This window comes from Hyaena hyaena, unplaced genomic scaffold (genome assembly GCF_003009895.1).
Source record: "Hyaena hyaena isolate Hyena2069 unplaced genomic scaffold, ASM300989v1 scaffold_889, whole genome shotgun sequence".
NCBI lineage: Eukaryota > Metazoa > Chordata > Mammalia > Carnivora > Hyaenidae > Hyaena > Hyaena hyaena.
The window spans coordinates 120,532-138,880 of record NW_024081523.1 but is presented as its reverse complement, the minus strand read 5'-3'; the positions used below and the strand labels follow the sequence as shown (position 1 = coordinate 138,880).

The 18,349-nt window shown below is 38.7% G+C and overlaps 1 protein-coding gene across 1 annotated transcript in view; it reads right to left on the bottom strand.

Moving 5' to 3' along the window:
• Positions 1–18,349, bottom strand: part of CEP192 (centrosomal protein 192) — a 130,861-nt gene that overhangs the window by 109,167 nt on the left and 3,345 nt on the right. The window contains exons 3-7 of the mRNA XM_039220435.1: positions 15,123–15,290; positions 14,249–14,374; positions 6,654–6,829; positions 3,640–3,692; positions 68–188 (exon numbers count right to left, since the gene is read on the bottom strand). Of these exons, the coding sequence (XP_039076366.1) occupies positions 68–188; positions 3,640–3,692; positions 6,654–6,829; positions 14,249–14,374; positions 15,123–15,290 (644 nt within the window). The remainder of the gene's footprint in view (positions 1–67; positions 189–3,639; positions 3,693–6,653; positions 6,830–14,248; positions 14,375–15,122; positions 15,291–18,349) is intronic.

Below are 18,349 nucleotides of genomic sequence, written 5' to 3'. Positions count from 1 at the left end.
AAAATAAAATAAAATAAAATAAAATAAAATAAAATAAAATAAAATAAAATAAAATAAAATAAAATACCAGAAGAATCATCCAAGCTTGTCAATGACATAAGTTTCTCATTTTCTAGTAAACTTGTGTGGCTTAAGTCACTGTTTGGATTCTTGTCTTCAAATTTTTTTCCAGCATGAGGAATAACAATCTGTAAGAAATAAAATACAAGTAAGAGAAGCAAACTCACTTCTTTGAAGACCACAGCACAAAGTTACAAAAAAGACCGCCAATGCGCTCAGTATTTGTAATTCACAATTTAGGTAATGAAGGGCTAGCTGTGTTATTATGAACCAGTAATTTTCTTCCTGCCCCCATGCCACCTTCCTCCCCTGGACCACCCAATGAGATAGTGTTAAAATTTAACATCTTAAATTGTGTGAATGTGCTCGAGGACCTAGTATTCTAGCCAGTATACTAACACCCAGATGAATTTGAACACAGACTTGCTTTGGACTCCACAGCCTACATTGGAACCGTAGATTTTTCTGTTCCTCAACCACATAACCCTAAGGGCACATAGCAGTTTGCTAAGGGCATTCAAGGCCCAGAGCAAAATGTAACATTGCCTTCTAAATATCAATTTTATTTCACAATCCTATTAAACATATATCAGACAATACCATCTTTAAAATTAGATTGCAAAATGCACAATAAATTTTAAGATAAAAACTTGGCTTCTCCATGCAATTGCATACTTGTAGAGAACAGTGCTGAATTGTGCTTACAAAAGTCTAAAGATGTGGAATCTAAAAGAAGCAAATGAACAGACAAAAAACAGACTCAAACACAGGAACAAACTGGTGGGTCCTGGAGGGGAGAGTGGAATAATGGGTGAAACAGTTGAGTAAGAGGTCCAAAATTCCAGTTATAAAATAAGTAAGTCAAAGGGATGACAAGTACCACATAGAGAAAACAATCAATAATATTGTTATAACTTTGCATGATCAAAGAGGATACCTAGACTTCTGTTGGGGAGCATTTATAAGGCACAGAGTTGTTGAACCGCGATGTGTATACCTGAAACTAATATAACATTGTACATCAACCATACTTCAATGAAAAATAAAAAGGAGTTTATTCTCACCATTCTCCCCCCTCCCCTCCCCCACATCAAATATATCAGTAGCTGCCTCTGGTCTACATTTTCTAATATATTTATTTTCCTCCTGCTGTCACTTCATCATCTCCTTTTTATCAAGCATCTTATGTTCTTATACTTGTTTTGCTGCTTTCCAACTTTATGGTTCTTCTCTTACTATCAATGATTTCTAATATTTTTAGGAAGTCAATTCTTCAATGATCCTAAAAAAAAATAAATTTGCTACCATAAAAAGTTATAGGGGCATCTGGGTGACTCAGTCGTGGTTAAGTGTCCAACTTTGGCTCAGGTCATGATCTCACAGTTCGTGAGTTCAAGTCCTGCATTGGGCTCTGTGCTGAGACAGCACAGAGCCTGGAGCCTACATCAGATTCCCTCTCTCCTTCTCTCTCTCTCTCAAAAAACAAAGAAACATTAAAAAAAAGAGAAAAGTTATGTTCTCTCCCTTCAGAAACCATGTCTTCTAAATGTGCAGGAAATCATGCTTTCTGACTTAATTTCAATTTGACTACACCTGAACTTCCTCGAAAAAGGGTGTCTCAAATTTGAAAGCCGTTAGTAGTTATTTACATACAAGGAGCAAGTGTACAGAGCAGGGGTCAACAAACATTTTCTGTAAAGAGTCAGCAAGCAAAATATTTCAGTATTTGTCAGCCTTACAGTCTCTGTCACAACTTCTCAACTCAGCTGTTGTAGCACAAATCAGCCCTAAATAATACAGAAACAAATGGGCATGGCTGTGTTCCAATAAAACTACAGAAACGGGCAGACTGGATTTGGACGATAAGCCACAGATTGCCAAGCCGTACACAGCACAGAGAAATAACTCTTTAGACCTTTTGTTTATATTTTATATATTAAAAAAAATTCATAAACATGAGACTCCAGGTCTGAAATCTCTGCTGTTTATGTTGGACTTGGAACTGTTTCTCTGCTCAGCACCTCTTCCTTTGAGGAGCCCATCTCTTTTTACATCATGTGGACATGGTGAGGCTGTCAGCGCGCTCTTCTCTATGCACATATACATACACACTGATGCACATGTGCACAGATATGTGCGTGCGCACACACACGCACACACACACACAGAAATGGACATAAGTCCTGGCTCAACAGAGTGTTTTATTCCAACCTACACACTTGCACAGTGATTTACAAAAGGGAGAACATATGACCCAAGTGAGCTCATTAGAACTGTCGTCTTTTTCTTTTTTAATTTACCCTCAAAGAAAGATCATGATTAATAACATATGTGGGGGAGGGGCCAGGCAGAGGGGGCACCTAGGTGGCTCAGTCGGTTAGGGATCCTAGGTGTCCAACTCTTGATTTTAGCTCAAGTCAAGATCTCACAGTTCGTGACTTTGAGCCCTGTGTCGGGCTCTGCGCTGACAGTGCAGAGCCTGCTCGGGATTCTCTCTCTCTCTCTCTCTCGGTCTCTCCCCTGCTCATGCGTGCACACTCTCTCTCTTTCTCAAAAATAAACAAACATGGGGCGTCTGGGTGGTTCAGCTGGTTGAGCACCAACTTCAGCTCAGGTCATGATCTCGTGGTTCATGAGTTCAAGCCCCACATTGGTCTTGCTGCTATCAGCACAGAGCCTGCTTCGGATCCTCTGTCCCCGTCTCTCTCTGCCCCTTCCATGCTCTTGCTCACTCTCTCTCAAAAATAAATAAACATTAAAAAAAAAAAAAAGGGGGGAGGGACGCCTGGGTGGCTCATTTGGTTGAGTGTCCAACTTCAGCTCAGGTCATGATCTCATGCTTTGTGAGCTTGAGCCCTACACTGGACTCACTGCTGGCAGTGTGGAGCTCGCTTCGGATCCTCTGTCCCTCTCTCTCTGCTTGTCCCCCGCTTCAAAAATAAAAATAAAAAAATTTTAATAAACAAACTTTAAAAAGAGAGAGAGAGAGAGGCGCCTGGGTGGCTCAGTTGGCTAAGCGTCCGACTTCGGCTCAGGTCATGATCACACGGTTCATGGGTTCGAGCCCCACATCAGGCTCTGTGTTGACAACTAGCTCAGAGCCTGGAGCCTGCTTCTGATTCTATGTCTCCCTCTCTCTCTACCCTCCCCTGCTCATGCTGCCTCTCTCTCTCTCTCTCTCAGAAATAAATAAAACATTTAAAAAAAACGAGAGAGAGAGAGAGAGAGAGAAAGAGAGAAACCCTTACCCTCCTGGAGCCATCATTGTAGAGGGAGCCAGCAAGGAATGAAGTAGAGCAGAGGTAAAGTCAGAGAGAGAGAGAGAAACCCTTACCCTCCTGGAGCCATCATTGTAGAGGGAGCCAGCAAGGAATGAAGTAGAGCAGAGGTAAAGTCCTGATGACACAAGAGGCTCTGGACCAGCACTACTCAGTTCTTAGTTACTTGAAGCAGTAACATGGTCTTCTGCTACTTACAAGTACAAGACTTCTAATATTATTACTATTTAGTACATACATATGTGAAGTAGGAACTTTGTCCCATTAACACTCCAGAAACTGATAACATATACACAATTACCTTGTTCTCCTTATTATTCATCCACGATTGTAAACAAAAATCAATAGGTGAGTCTGTTGGAGAAAACAAAAATAACTGAGACCAAATTATTTTACCAACTAAATACCCAACAACTCCTAAAAATAGCAAATTAATGAACTAAACACTTTTTTTCCCTTTAAGGAGAATAGAGCACTTTTAAATGATGGTATAGGAACTTCACTTTTAAATGATGGTATAGCAACTTATCATTTGATCAGTTAAAACACTGTTAGGGTGGGGGAAGTATAAAAAATTATACATATGCCAAAAACAACTTGAGCATGTATCTAATCAAGGCTTTTAAGCTAACTTTTGCTTTACAGAGGATACAGGAACAGAGAAACAAGAAAAATGACACCATGACTAACCATATGGAAAATCTATAGGGTGAGACTGACCTAGTCAAAAGGCACTGATTAAAGAGACACAACAACAAATACACCACAACATAAGGTAATCTTCTTTGGACACCAATTCAAGCAAACCAACCTGGATAATTAGCAAGTGAATATGGACTAGAGTACTACATAATAAAAGAACTGTCAAGTCTGTTAGCAGTGTTAATAGCGTTGTGGTTATGTAAGAAAGTATCTGTATTTTTAGAGATGCACAGTAAATTATGTAGGAATAAAATGACATTTGGAATTTTAAAATACCAGGAAAAAAGGTAATAAAAAACAGAAGAGATAAAGCAAGTATGACTAAATCTTATACTAGATTGTGGGATAAGTACAGGAGGTTTTCTTTTAACAGATATAAAATTTGCATACCATGAAATCACCTAATTAAAGTGTACAATTCAGCAGTTGTTAGTGTATTCACAAGGCTGTGCATCCATTAGCACTCGCTAATGCCACAATATTTGCATCATTCCAGAAAGAAATACTGTACCAGTAGCAGTCACTTCCCATGTTCCCCTTCCCCTGGCAACCACTAATCAACTTTCTGTCTCTATTGATTTGTCTATTTGGTGTCTATAGATATACCTACGGATGAACAGAATTTTACAACATGTGGTCTTTTGTACCTGTCTTCCTTCACTTAACCTAACGTTTTCAAAGTTCATCCGTCTTATAGTACATATCAATACTTCACTGCTTTTTATGGCTAAATAACACTTCACTTCATGGACACACTATATTTTGTCTATCCATTCATCAGTTGATAAGAGATTTGAGTTGTTTCTACTTTTTAGCTATTGTATTTAATAAACACCCACGTACAAGTTTTTGTGTGGACGTATGTTTTCAATTCTCTTCAGTATACACCTAGGACTAGAACTGCTGGCTCATATGGTAGTGCTATGTTTAATGTTTTCAAGAACTGTCAAACTACTTTCACGGCAACTGCACCATTTTACATACCTACCAGCAAGGGAGAGTTTCAATTTCTCCATATCCTCACCAACACTTGCTGTTTCCAACTTTTTGATTACAGCTATTTTAGTAGGTGTGAAGTGATTATCCTGTGGTTTTGATTTGCATTTACCTGATGACTAAAATGTTGTGCATCTTTTCATGTGTTTATTGGCCATTTGTACAACTTCTTTAGACAAATATCTATTGAAATCCTTTGCCCATTTTACAGTATAGGTTATTGTTTACTGAGTTGTAAGACTTATTTATATATTTTGGATGCCAGTCTCTTATCATACATATGATTTGCAAACACTGTCTTCCATCCTTGTGTTGCCTTTTCACAGTCTTAATAAGTCTTTTGAGGCACAAAAGGTTTCAATTTCAATGAAGTCCAATTTATCAACTTTCTCTTTTATCGCTTGTGAGTTTGAGGAGTTAATACCATTCTCACTACGTTCATACACATTTGATGTTTTTCATCAAGAGAAATACAAACATCTCTTAAGATTTTTAACATAAACAGGGGCATTGGGGAGGGTCAGTCAGTTAAACGCCTGACTTTGGCTCAGGTTATGATCTCATGGTTCATGAGTTCAAGCACCGTACCAGGCTCTCTGATGCCAGCATAGAGCTCGCTTTGGATCCTCTGTCTTCCTCTCTTTGCCCCTCTTCACTACCTCCTCAAAAATAATAAAATAAACATTTAAAAAAAAGATTTTTAACATAAACATAAAAGTGTGCATTCATTCATCAATCCTAAAATATAGGCTCAAGCAAGGCCTTTGAAGCACTGAACCATTTGGAGTTACATGCTATCTTCACTTCACTACATAAGCCTACAATGCATGGTTTAAAGTATCTAGCTTTAATTTCTCTGATGAAAGAGAACACAGAGTACTTAGAAGCAATCTGAAAGCAGCAGTCTGTAAATTATTTATTTTACAATCTTCTCCACATTTTTATAGTTTCTTTCCCAGATCCAATTTGATAGCAATTGTTCAAATGACTCCAAAGCATTCAACTTGGTTTTCTTAGAAATAATAATCTTTTAGAATTTATAATTTACCAATGTATATAAAAATAAGTTTAGGGGGCGCCTGGGTGGCTTAGTCGGTTAAGCGTCCGACTTTCGCTTAGGTCATGATCTCACGGTTCGTGGGTTCGGGCCCCACATCGGGCTCTGTGCTGACTGCCAGCTCAGAGCCTGGAGCCTGTTTCAGTCTGTGAGTCTCTCTCTCTCTGACCCTCCCCTGCTCACGCTCTTTCTCTCTCTCTCTCTCTCCTAGAAATAAATAAAACATTAAAAAAAAATAATAAGTTTAGGAACACAAATGACTGCTGGTAAAAATATAAATTAACTGGAGTGGGAAATGTGAAAGGTGTGTTTTGCACAAAGCGTGCTGTGACCATCTGACAGCACGGTTTCCAAAGGAAAGGAGCTTTCAGCTTTATCAGATAAGTAAAGATAATTAAGAGATTAAAAGATCTTTTCTTGTAAAACTATTAATAGGTAAATGCCAAGCCTTAAGTGTTTTCAGCTTCCATATCACAGCTTAAGATAAATACCAAAGACAGACAAAAGAGAAAAGAAACTGAAATATATACATTAAGAAGTAATTTCTAAAAGTTCAGTACCTTGCACTTGTTCCAGTGGTAAAATCCTATCAAAATGATCTTGGCTCTGAAAGGGTTTTTCAGTTTTAGCTTGCTCCTCTTCTGTTCTTGCTATATTACTTTGCAAAGCAGACTCTTCGAGAACAGTATCTGACAAATGTTGACTTTCTATAGGATTCTTTTTCTTAGAGACAGAACTTTTTTCATTAGGGAACAGAATAATGACGAAGTTAGTGACCTTGGGTAAATCAATAAAGTATTCATTAATCAGTTATGTAAAAAAATGGATACAGTGAAAAGAAAATTTTTTAGGACCAGCCAGAAACTATAACTGGTTCCACTGTTGGTGCACCACCATTTTGGGTCCAGAGATATACAATCTACCAAAATCAAACATAGTATCATACTGCTATTCTGTCTTGCAAGTGGTAAGATGAGGTTTTTTCCTTTCTCAAATAAGTATCTCTGAATCTACCATGTCTAGAGAAAAACAGCTTTCTAAAAACAAGACAGACTTAAACAATACTGATATATTTGCCAAAAAGCTGATTCTCTGAATTACTAAATGCCTTATATTACTTTTAGCCCCTGCCACTGGCCTTGTCCCCATCTTCATATTTCTATTATAATATATATGGATGACAGTATTTTTCCTCAATGGCAATTTTTTCCTCCCAATCTCCTACAAAACCTCTTGGGTCTGATGCAGTTCACCACAGTCTTCTACCAGTAAAAGGAGGGGTAGGGATGAACTTTTTAGAAAAAGGCTGCTAAATGAAATAAATTCATCATCTGACAAACTGGTATGTAGGGTTAGGCTTAAATCTGGCCAGGATGAATGAAATGAAGATAGTCCTTCCATATATTCCAAGTGCTAACCCCCTGTGTCTGAGACAACTCACAACTCTAATTTACTTCCTAGTTTTTCCATCTCTTTGATGGAAAATGAAAAGGCAATCTACTGAATGGAAGAAAATATCTGCAAATCATATCTGATAAGTAGTTAATACCCAAAATGTATAAAGAACTCCTACAACTCAATTTAAAAAAACCCAAAAAACAAAAACAAAAAACAAAAAAACCCAAACAATAGAATTAAAAACTGGTCATATCTGAATATTTTCCGAAGACATACAGATGACCAATAGGCACATGAAAAGATGTTCAACATCAACTAATCATCACGAAAATACAAATCAGAACCACAATGAGATATCACCTAACACCTGTTATAATAGCTATTATTAAAAAAAAAAATAAAACCAACAAGAAATAACAAGTATTGCTGCGGATATACAATGCTGGTGGGAATATAAACTGGGAATATAACTTGGTGCAACCACTATGGAAAGCAGTACGGAGGTTCTTCAAAAGTTAAAAATAGAACTACCGTATGATTTAGCAATCTCACTTCAGGGTATTTATCCAAAGAAAACTAAAACACTAACTCAAAAAGATATATGGCACCCCCATGTTCAATGCAGCATTATTTATGATAGCCAAGATGGAAACAACCTAAGTGTACATCGACAGATGGATAAGTAAAGAAAAAGTGATATATATACACAATGGAATATTGTTCAGCCATAAAAAAGAAAGAAATCTTGCCATTTGTAACAACATGGATGGGCTGTAAGGGCATTATGGTTAGTAAGACAGAGAAAGACAAATACTACATAATCTCATTATATGCAGAAAATAAAAATAAAAACAAAAGACTAAGCTCATAGGTACAGCAAACAGATTAATGGTTCCCCGAGGTGGGGGATCGAGGGTAGGAGAAATGGGCGAAGGGAGTCAAAAGATACAAACTTCCAAATATAAGATAAGTAAGTCATGGAAATATAATGTATAGCATGATAACTATCATAATACTATATTGCATATCTGGAAGTTGTTAAGAGTAAATCTTGAAAGTTCTCATCACAAGAAAAAGCTTTTCTGTAACTATCTAAGGTGACAGATATTAATTAGACTTATTGTGGTAATCATTTCACAATACATACAAACATCTAATTATTACATTATACACCTAGTATAATGTTATATGTCAATTATATTACAAATAAATAAAATGAGTGTATGAAAGGGAAAAAAAGACCATAAAGGTCTCTATGTGACTTATTAAAAATAACAAAGGTAGAGGGAAACTGGGTGGCTCAGTTGGTTAAGCATCTGACCTGGGCTTAGGTTATGATCTCACAGGTGGTGAATTTGAGCCCCACATCAGGCTCTCTGCTGTCAGCACAGAGCCCGCTTCAGATCCTCTGTCACCCCCTCTCTCATCCCCTTCCTCACTCACACTCGCACTTTCTCAAGAATTAAAAAAAAAATTTTTTTTAAGGTGGTAAGGAAGGCAAGGCAGTGACATGAATTAAATAAGAAAGAAGTTATGACATTCAGGTTCATTTCATATTTTAAAGGCCCCCACTCCAAGAAGAGCATACACACTGACCCTTAAACAAGATAAGGGTTGGGGCACAGACTTCCTACACAGTTGAAAATCTTTGTCTAACTTCTGACTCCCCCAAAACTTAACTACTTAATTCAACTACTGTTGACTTACAAAAAACATATACAGTCCATTAACACATAGTTTGTATATGTATTATTTACTGCATTCTTACGATAAAGCTAGAGAAAAAAATATTATTTAGAAAATTGTAAGGAAGAAAAAATACATGTATAGTACTATATTTATCAAAAATAATCTGCATATAAGTAGACCAATGCAGTTCAAGGGTCAACTGCAATGTGGCCATTAGAACTTTATAACAGAGCCAGTTAATCACCTTCCCCCCAAATCCACTTCCTCAAAACTATAGCTATCACTTGTTTTTATTAGCCCATTAAAAATGCTCAAATTAAGTCAAATATGCTTCAAGTAAAAGTGGCAAGAGTAATACCTAGGAGTGCGTGAAAATAACAGTAAGAACATTTATAAAAGTAAAGCAATCTGGATGACAGCTATCAGTCTTAGCCCAAGCTTATGTTAGATTCGAATCTGAAAAGCAGATGGGGTTCACAGGAGAAAAGAAAGCTGTGGTCCAGAACAAGAACAAAAGGGCCCGGAAGCAGAAAAGAAATCTACCAGGAAGAACTGCAGAAATGTTTCCTGACTGCAGGAGGAGGGAAGAGGAAGAAGAGGGAGTCCAGAGGGAGGGGCTAACTGAAAGTCTACCAGATGCCTGCGCTGGGCAGTACTCCACTCCTGCTCCCCAAACCATGCAAACAAAACAGCAGTGTCAACATGACACTGCACACCTAGGAGGGCTCTTCTCCACACAAGGCATATGAAACACCTGTGCAGAATGAAGCTATGGTGGTGACAGCAGTGTCAAACAGCTGGCATGAACAGAAGACTCCCCAGCCTTCACCCTGAAGTGAAGCCAGCCAGGATCACTGCTCAGCTTGCACAAAGACCTAACAGAAATGAGACCTGGATACCCACTAGCCCATACTAGCAACCAAGAAGGCAGCCATAAATCAGATTCAGGAGAAGGAGCAGCTTGAGAGATAAAAATAAAGATGAACAAACTAAACAACCCCAGAGACAAGGAATAATTTATAGAACTTTGAAAACTCTCAATTAGTATTCTCAGAAAACATTCAAGTAGCTATTACATCCACAAAAAGGAGTTGTTATAAAAAATGAAAGACTGGAGCATCTGGGTGGCTCAGTGGGTAAAGCATTTGACTCTGGATTTCCACTCAGGTCATGATCTCATGGCTTGTGGGTTCAAGCCCCTCACTGGAGTCTTCACTGGCAACACGGAGCCTACTTGGGATTCTCTCTCTGCCCCTCCCCTGCTCTCTCTCAAAATAAATAAATAAACTTAAGAGGGGGAAACAAAACCGAGCTCTCAAAATTATGACTGCCAAATGATTTAATAGAAGGGTTGCAAAAAATTATCTAGAACATTGCTTGCACTGAAACGAACAAAAACAAAAACAAAGGAAAAGGAAAAAATCCAATCCAAACAAACCAGGCAATCCAAAACAGTAAAGAAGAAAAATAGAAAATTACCAAAGTAATAATTACCTAGAACTAAAGCACACAAATTTCTGGATTGATGCCAATTAGAATTTGGAATGGGGCGTGGTGGGGGGGGGTACAAAAATCACCCACCACAGACTCAGAGAGGATTCTAAGAGTTTACAGAGAGAAAAAAGTTCAGACACAAAGGGTTAGGATCAAAATGACATCACGCTTCTCACACTACATAGCTATGCCTTCAAAATTTTGTGAAAGTTATTTTCATCTTTAAATCTTATCTCAGCTAAAATATTCATTAAGTCCACAGTTAGAATAAGGATATTTTTTAAACATAAATTCTACCCTCCCCCAGAAGGAGCCACAGAAGCCATCCTTCACATGTGGACTAAAACATGGCTCTGCAGCCTGTGGAGCCACCATCACAGGAAACATAGAAGTCTGGCTCTCAGACAATCACCCAGATTTTCAGACTACTCGGTGGAGGCAAGGAATAGCCCCAAAGCACTCACCTCCACCCATCGAAAGTCTAGAGTAAGGCCAGTACACTGTACCCAGGACTTGACCTCACCAGGTCTCCTATCTTCCATTAACAGAGATCAACAAGACCACTTCCAGATCTCCTGGCCCACAGGCCCACATCAAAGAATAAAGAGTCTACTTCTGATATTCTCTCCCCTCTCTGCACATCCACTTTCTCATCACCAACATCAGTTCAGTGGGGCTAACTTCATTCGAAGATCCACAAGCACATCCCCCACCACAATGCTCCCCAACAAACAAACCCTTCTACTGTACCTCTGAGGTACAGTGCTGGATCAGCCAAACCTTGTTATTCCTGAACTCCTGTGAACACCCCCTTTCACCTCACCGCTTTAGGGAAAACCAGATGTCCTGTGAGGACACTGCCTTCCCTAAACACTGGTAAATGAGAACCATCACCTCTCCCACAGCCTTGGAATGAATCACTGGGTGTAGAGATGGAATGTGTGTCTCCATCAACATGTCCCCTCAGCACAACTTCCAGATCACCTTCACTAGTCTCCAGGCCTGGAGTCACCTCCAACCCCTCATGTCATCTGCCTTAGTACCTCAACTCTATAATGCTCCGACGCAACCCAAGCCCCCCAATTCATTCATACCACCACATCTCACATTCCCTCATCCTTTTGCTATCCTTTCCTCTTCCTTAACCCAATTCCCATGGCCAATCATCACACATCCTCAACCTCCTCGTCCCTCACTGCTTTCATCACACTACAAGCCTAGTTAAACCCAACTCTCTCCTCACACCTTGCCAGCACCCCTGCAGCTGAATGTGGTTGCGGAAAACATTACAATCACACTAAATTCATTACCATGACCCTCGAGTGGGACTCCTGATGCTGTCTGACAATCCCACTATTTCCCTCTCTGTTCATGCTCCCGCACTCCCATGACTGCTTATATATCTCTCTACTTCTCCTCCTCCATTCTCCATTGATGGCCACGCCTCCTGCTGCACTGAGAGACCCTAAGCACTGAAAAGACAACATTCAGATTCTTACCACAAGTACCCATATATCCTGCCTTCCCACCTGCAATACAGAGGAACTATCCATGGTCCTACCTCTCTAGTCATTTCCTCCATGGCACCTTAGATCTTGGCCTCTCTTATTTATGCAAAGGCACTGTTTTGGCAATTTTCTTCTCTTTCTATATAATCAGACTTTCCTTTTCCAGATCATTCCTATCTCCATGTAAACTTGCAGTAACTTCTCCCACCATGAAAAAGAAAAGAGAAAAATTTTCTCTTGACCTACTACACTCACTGGCTATCACAGCCCTGCTTCTTGGTTGCCTTTTGCAGCAAAACACACCATCTCCAATACTAAGCTCCCATTCTCTCTTAAACTCCCTTTCCTACACTAGTGTGCCTCCTACTTCCACTGAAACCGTCAGGGCTACCTATGACCTAACGTATGCTAATTCCAATGGTCACTTCCTAGTCCTCAGTTTTTTGGATACAATTGGATCTCTCTCTCTTCTTCCACAGATGTTCTTTAAGTGACTTCTAAGATACTGCTTTCTTCCTACCTCTGGCCACCAGTTTTTAATCTTTGTGTCTATTTCTCCTCTTCCCACCTTAACGCTGACATGTCCCAACATAAGGCCGTGGTGCTCTTCTCTTCATCTACCTCACCCCTTTGATAATCCAGTCTTCTAAGTGTGCCTCCTGCTTCCAGACTTGCCTCCAGTCTATTCCCCCACAGTAGCCAGAGTGAACCTTTTAAAACAAAACCCTCTAATGGTTTCCATCTCTCTCAAAACCCTTGCTCACCCCAAGACAGCCTCTTTCCTGCTGACTGAACTTAGGTATGTTCCTACCTTAGGGCCTTTACACTGGTGCAGCCTCCACCTGAAATCCTCTTACTCCTGACATCTACATGGCCAACTACCTGCTTCAAGTATCTGCTCATATCTTATACCTCCTCAATGAGACCCCCCCCACTGACCACTCCCTTCAGCCTCACCAATTACTCCCCTTATCATGTTCTATTTTTTTCTAACATTTTCCCCTTCAAATATACTATGAAACTATATATTTTAATGTCTTTTTGTTTAACGTCTGTTTTGTTCACTGGTATTTCCCAAGTACTTAGAGAAGTACCTGGCACACAGTAGGCACTTGGTCAAAAATACACATGGAATGAATGAGTCTACAAAGAGTTAACATCTTTAATATATAGAAAGCACATATATCCAAATGTTACCAACAGGCAATTCACAACAAAAATATAAGTAATGAATAAACATTAAAGTATGTTCAATTCCATAAATACTCCATTATGAATTCAAACACAGAAAACTTTAAGAATGCCTGTAATACCACCATCAAGAGATAACTACCATTTACATTTTGGTTTATAGCCTTCCAGATTTTCTTCTATGCATTTATGCATGTGTACAAATTTTTTTACTTCTAAAATCTAGGATTAAAAATAATACCACCAAATGTTGGAGAGAGCTCAGAGAAGTAGACATTCTCATGTACATCTTCTAGCGGGAGTATAAAGTGGTACAGATCTTCTAAAGAGCAATGTGGTGATTTGTAACGGTCTTTAAATTAAATATTAACTCAGCAATTTCAATCCTAGGAATTTATCTGAATAGAATAATCTACTAGGTGTGCAAATGTATAAATAAAATTCAGCAAATTTATAATAGCAAAATTTCAATAATCTAAATGCCTAACATGGTGCAGCCATTAACATGACACATACCTACATTAATTATAATTGAAAGAGGAGCACAGTGATTTTTAAAAGTTATAAATAGTATGTACAGTTAAAACAATATACATGTATAGGTTATAGAAAAATAGTCTCATTAGTAAGATTATAGACTTATTATCTTCCTTATAATTCTCTGTATTTTCTATTTTTTTTTAATGAGTATGTATTACTTTTGGAATGAGAAAAGTTGTTTGGAAAGACTAAAAATGTTTGTGATTAAAATTATACAAAGAAAACTCTTAAAGATTCTTAGAATTACTCAGAGACAGAGTCACACTTTCATTTTACACAAGACTGAATGAGACCTGCTTTAGGATGGCAAAAACAAGACAAAGGTATGAACTTACTCATCATCCTGGAAGCTAAGTTGTAACTTCTCTCTTGATTCAGCTTCACTCTGGCTACTAGGAGAGGACTCAGATGGAACTGAAAACTTCCTTTCTATTAAATAAGATGCCTGGATATCAGAATACCTATACACACACAAAATTTTTTTATTAATAATTAAATTACGCACATTTAAAATTCACCGTGACATTGGGCTACAAGACCATAAAACCAGCTGAGGGGGATGAAAACAAATAGGGCTTCCAGTGTTCAAAATCATCATCCCACATGAAAAGCTCTAAATATGTGTGCGTCAGCAACGAGGTGTGTGTGTGTGTGTGTGTGTGTGTGTGTGTGTACTAAACAAAAGAATCACAGAAATCTTAAAGCTAAAAATTTTTAAAGCGTCAACTCAACCCCTTCATTCCAAAGGTAAAGATAAGGATTCTTACCAAATGTTTAGGAAAGTAGTTAGATATTTAAGTATGGGTAAACTTTACGTATCATACAAGGTGGATGTACCGTACACATCACATATGGAAATACAACTCAAATTACCAGCTACCAGTAAGGCTGAACTAATACAAATCCAAAACACTATGAGTAGAAAAAACAATTAGTAAACCGAAAGGTCACTGGTGCTCAATTCCAAATCCACCCACCCACTAGTGATGAAGGCAATGGAATAAGGAAAACCACAATAAATTTTTATAACAATTATATATATATATGAATATATATAATACACACGAACACTTATGTGATATATTTATGTATATACAATATACATAAAGCAAAAGCTCAAGCATGGCTGAGACATTTTTACAAGAGTATCAATGTATTACAGGCATTCTAGGCCTTAACAAAAAAATCACCTTTTCAAATGATGATTACCTGTTATCAGTCCCAGATCTATTTCTAGCAAGTGTTGAAACCGCAACAGGCAAGCCAAGATTTGAAGAAAGAGTGACATTTTCCAAAATCTCGCTATTACCAAGTAATGAATTGGTTAAAAAGCTTGGAAAGGACTCTTCAGCTATACCTCGAAAATCTTCCATCTTACTGCAACAATAAAAGATTTTTATAAATCAGTTACTACTATAAAACTTTTTGAAATGATTAAAAGTCTTATAAATCTTAGAAAACTGATAAATCTCAGGGAAAAAGTCATTTTTTTTGGAACAGCACAAAGAGGGGATTTGATCAGCAAGCATTTGATCAGTAAAGTAATTCTCAGAATACTTTGCTACTTCCTAGCTGGGAATATAAATCTCAAACTATCTTTTTGTAATTAACATAATAACAAAATACAACACAGCTTTATGTACTCTTGTTTGTTATAGCAAGGAATATCAACTGCCATACTTATTTAGTAAAGAAGCAAAGAAGACAACCCTGCAGGAGTATACAGATGATCTCAGGAGTGCTTAAAAGTTTACTGGTTAAGTACTCATGCTAACACGGAACAGAAAAAAAATTGATCCAGCAAAATCTAGCCCCTAATTTCAGAGATTACTGTTAAGGACGAGTAAACATTAGCTTAAAAAGGGAATCCACTCAAAGAAAAATATGTTATATAAAGTATACCTGGCACATGGACAAGGCAAAAATAGTGAAAGTGGTCTACAAAGGACTAACTCGAAAACACTCATACAGACTCTGTACTACTGAGAGCCTCCAACCAACATTGGCTACTGGTTCTACTTGATCCTGAGCACAGTACTCAGGAGATTTAATCTCAAAAATGATTCAGAGTGTCTATCATGTAAGGGCTATATGGAATTCAGGAAAAAAAATTAAATCAGGAAAGGCTCAATAAATAAGAGTACTGGCCCTCTACCTTGAAGAATTAGCAGAACTTTTATAGATGAGGGGGCTTTTAATGATGACAAACATTAGCAAAGGAGAAAGAGAATTGAGATTTATTGCATACCTACTACCTTAACTCATCCCATTTTATGATGAAGAAATACAATGGGACTAAATTAGCTAAATTTACCCAAGGTTGTGCAATTAGTAAAATTCAAACCCAGGTATGACTCCAAAATCCACTCTAAATACTAAGTGTGTGGTGGCGATAGCCAGGTGCTCTACCAATGTGTTTTGGGAAAGGGTGTACAAAATAACATGGTGAATGAAATCATGGAGTCAGACTTAAAAGCCTTAAATGGTATATTAGGAAGTATGGAATGTATTCTGCAGCCTAGGGAAGGACTGATCCTAGCAGCCTATGGCAGAGGAAGGGACAGGGCTTAATGTCTAGAAGGATATTCAAAGAGTACCACTACTGGTGACACAGAAGACAATGATGGACTGTGCTGGGGCCAATGACAAATGCACTGAAGTATAGCTTTTAGGTGGTATGGGCTAACTTACCTACTCTGTAAAGTCGAAAACATTTATAACTCATTAGAGAGCTATAAAACTTATCTGACTGTGAAGTATCCATGCTCCTGTTGGAAGCTGACCTCTCCACCACCCACACTTGATCCTACCCCATCACCAATGCAGCAACAACCACTCCAGCAACTGGCCCTACTAAACATCATCAAATATTCTGTCGATTCCCACCAGCATGCTGTTAGTTCCCTATCTTTTAAAAAAGCTTTCCTCTCTCTCATACCCAATTGTCCCCCTGCAGCTGCCACCACTTGCATCTGCACTCCCTTTACTACATACTCCTCCAAAGGGAATCACTACTAGCATCCGATTTCACCCTTGCCATTTCCTAAACCCACTGCGAACTGGCCCTTGCCCCCCCGACCCCATCAAAATGTTTGTCAACATCACCAATGAGCCACAATAATCCCATGGTCAATTTTCAGTCCCATCTTTGTTGACGTACCAATACGAGATTGTTTGTACTCCTTCCTCATAGAAATACTTTCTTCACTGGCTTCCAAGACACAGCTGTCTGGGCTCTGCAACCTCACCATGTGCTTCTTTTCCTTCTCCTTGGCTGGTTTCTCCTTACCTCCTGGACTTCCACACAGTGAAGGGTCCAGGACTTGCTCCTGGATTTCTTCCACCTATCCACCCTCAGTTTGAAATATAAAATGAAATTTATATCTCCAGCTGGCCCTCTCCCCTGAACCTCAGATACGCAACTACCTACTAAACATTTTCATTTAGATATCTAACAGGCACCTAAACCTGAATCTTGATTCCATCTCATTCCAACCCCCTCAAGAAGGCCTGCTCTGCAGGCTTCCCGAGAGAGAAAATGACAAATCCATTCTCCTGTTGCTCAAACCAGAAATCTTAGTGATTACTAACCAACACCTCCAATACACACACACACATACACACCCTAAATGCAATCCCTCAGCAAATCCCAATGTCCATACCTAACAATATAACCAGAACCTGTCATTTCCACTGCTACCACCTTGGTCAAGCCACCACCACCTCCTGCCCAGATTCTTACAAGAGCCCTCCAACCACCTCCACACCTCCACTCTTCCTCCCCTAGTCTATTCCCCACACACTAAAATTATCCATATAAAATAAGTCAAATACTGTCACTCTTCCCAAAACCCTCTACTGGTTTCCACCTCATTCAGACTAAAAGTTAATGCTTATAATGGCCAATAAGGGGCTGGATAATCTGAGCTCATCTCCTACCACTCTTCTCCCTTGCTCACTCCGTCCTCACCACCCTAACCTTCCTGCTATCCAACAACTCACCGGGGCTCCAGCCTCAGGGCCTGTGCCCTGGCTCTAACCTCCACCCAGCACACTGATACCTAGATAGCCTCACATCTTGCTCTTTTACTTCAAGGCTTTGTGTAAAATCCACTTACCTATCTGGTCTTACTCACCAACCTTCCTCATCAATTCCAATTGTCTTGCCCTTCTTTGTTTTTTCTGTGGTGCTGACCACCATCCAGCATGCTGTATAATTTTACCTGGTTAATGGGGTTTTTTTCCCCATACTTGAATGCAAACCCCATGAGGGCAAAGACTTGGCCTATTTTGCCACTGAATTTCTATCTAAAGCAGTGCCTTACCTAGAGTAGATCCTCAATAAATTTGTTGAGTAAATGAATGAATGTCTTCATACTACGTCAATTCACAGCAAATTCATCACCAACTATTATGTAAGTACCCTTCTCATAGAT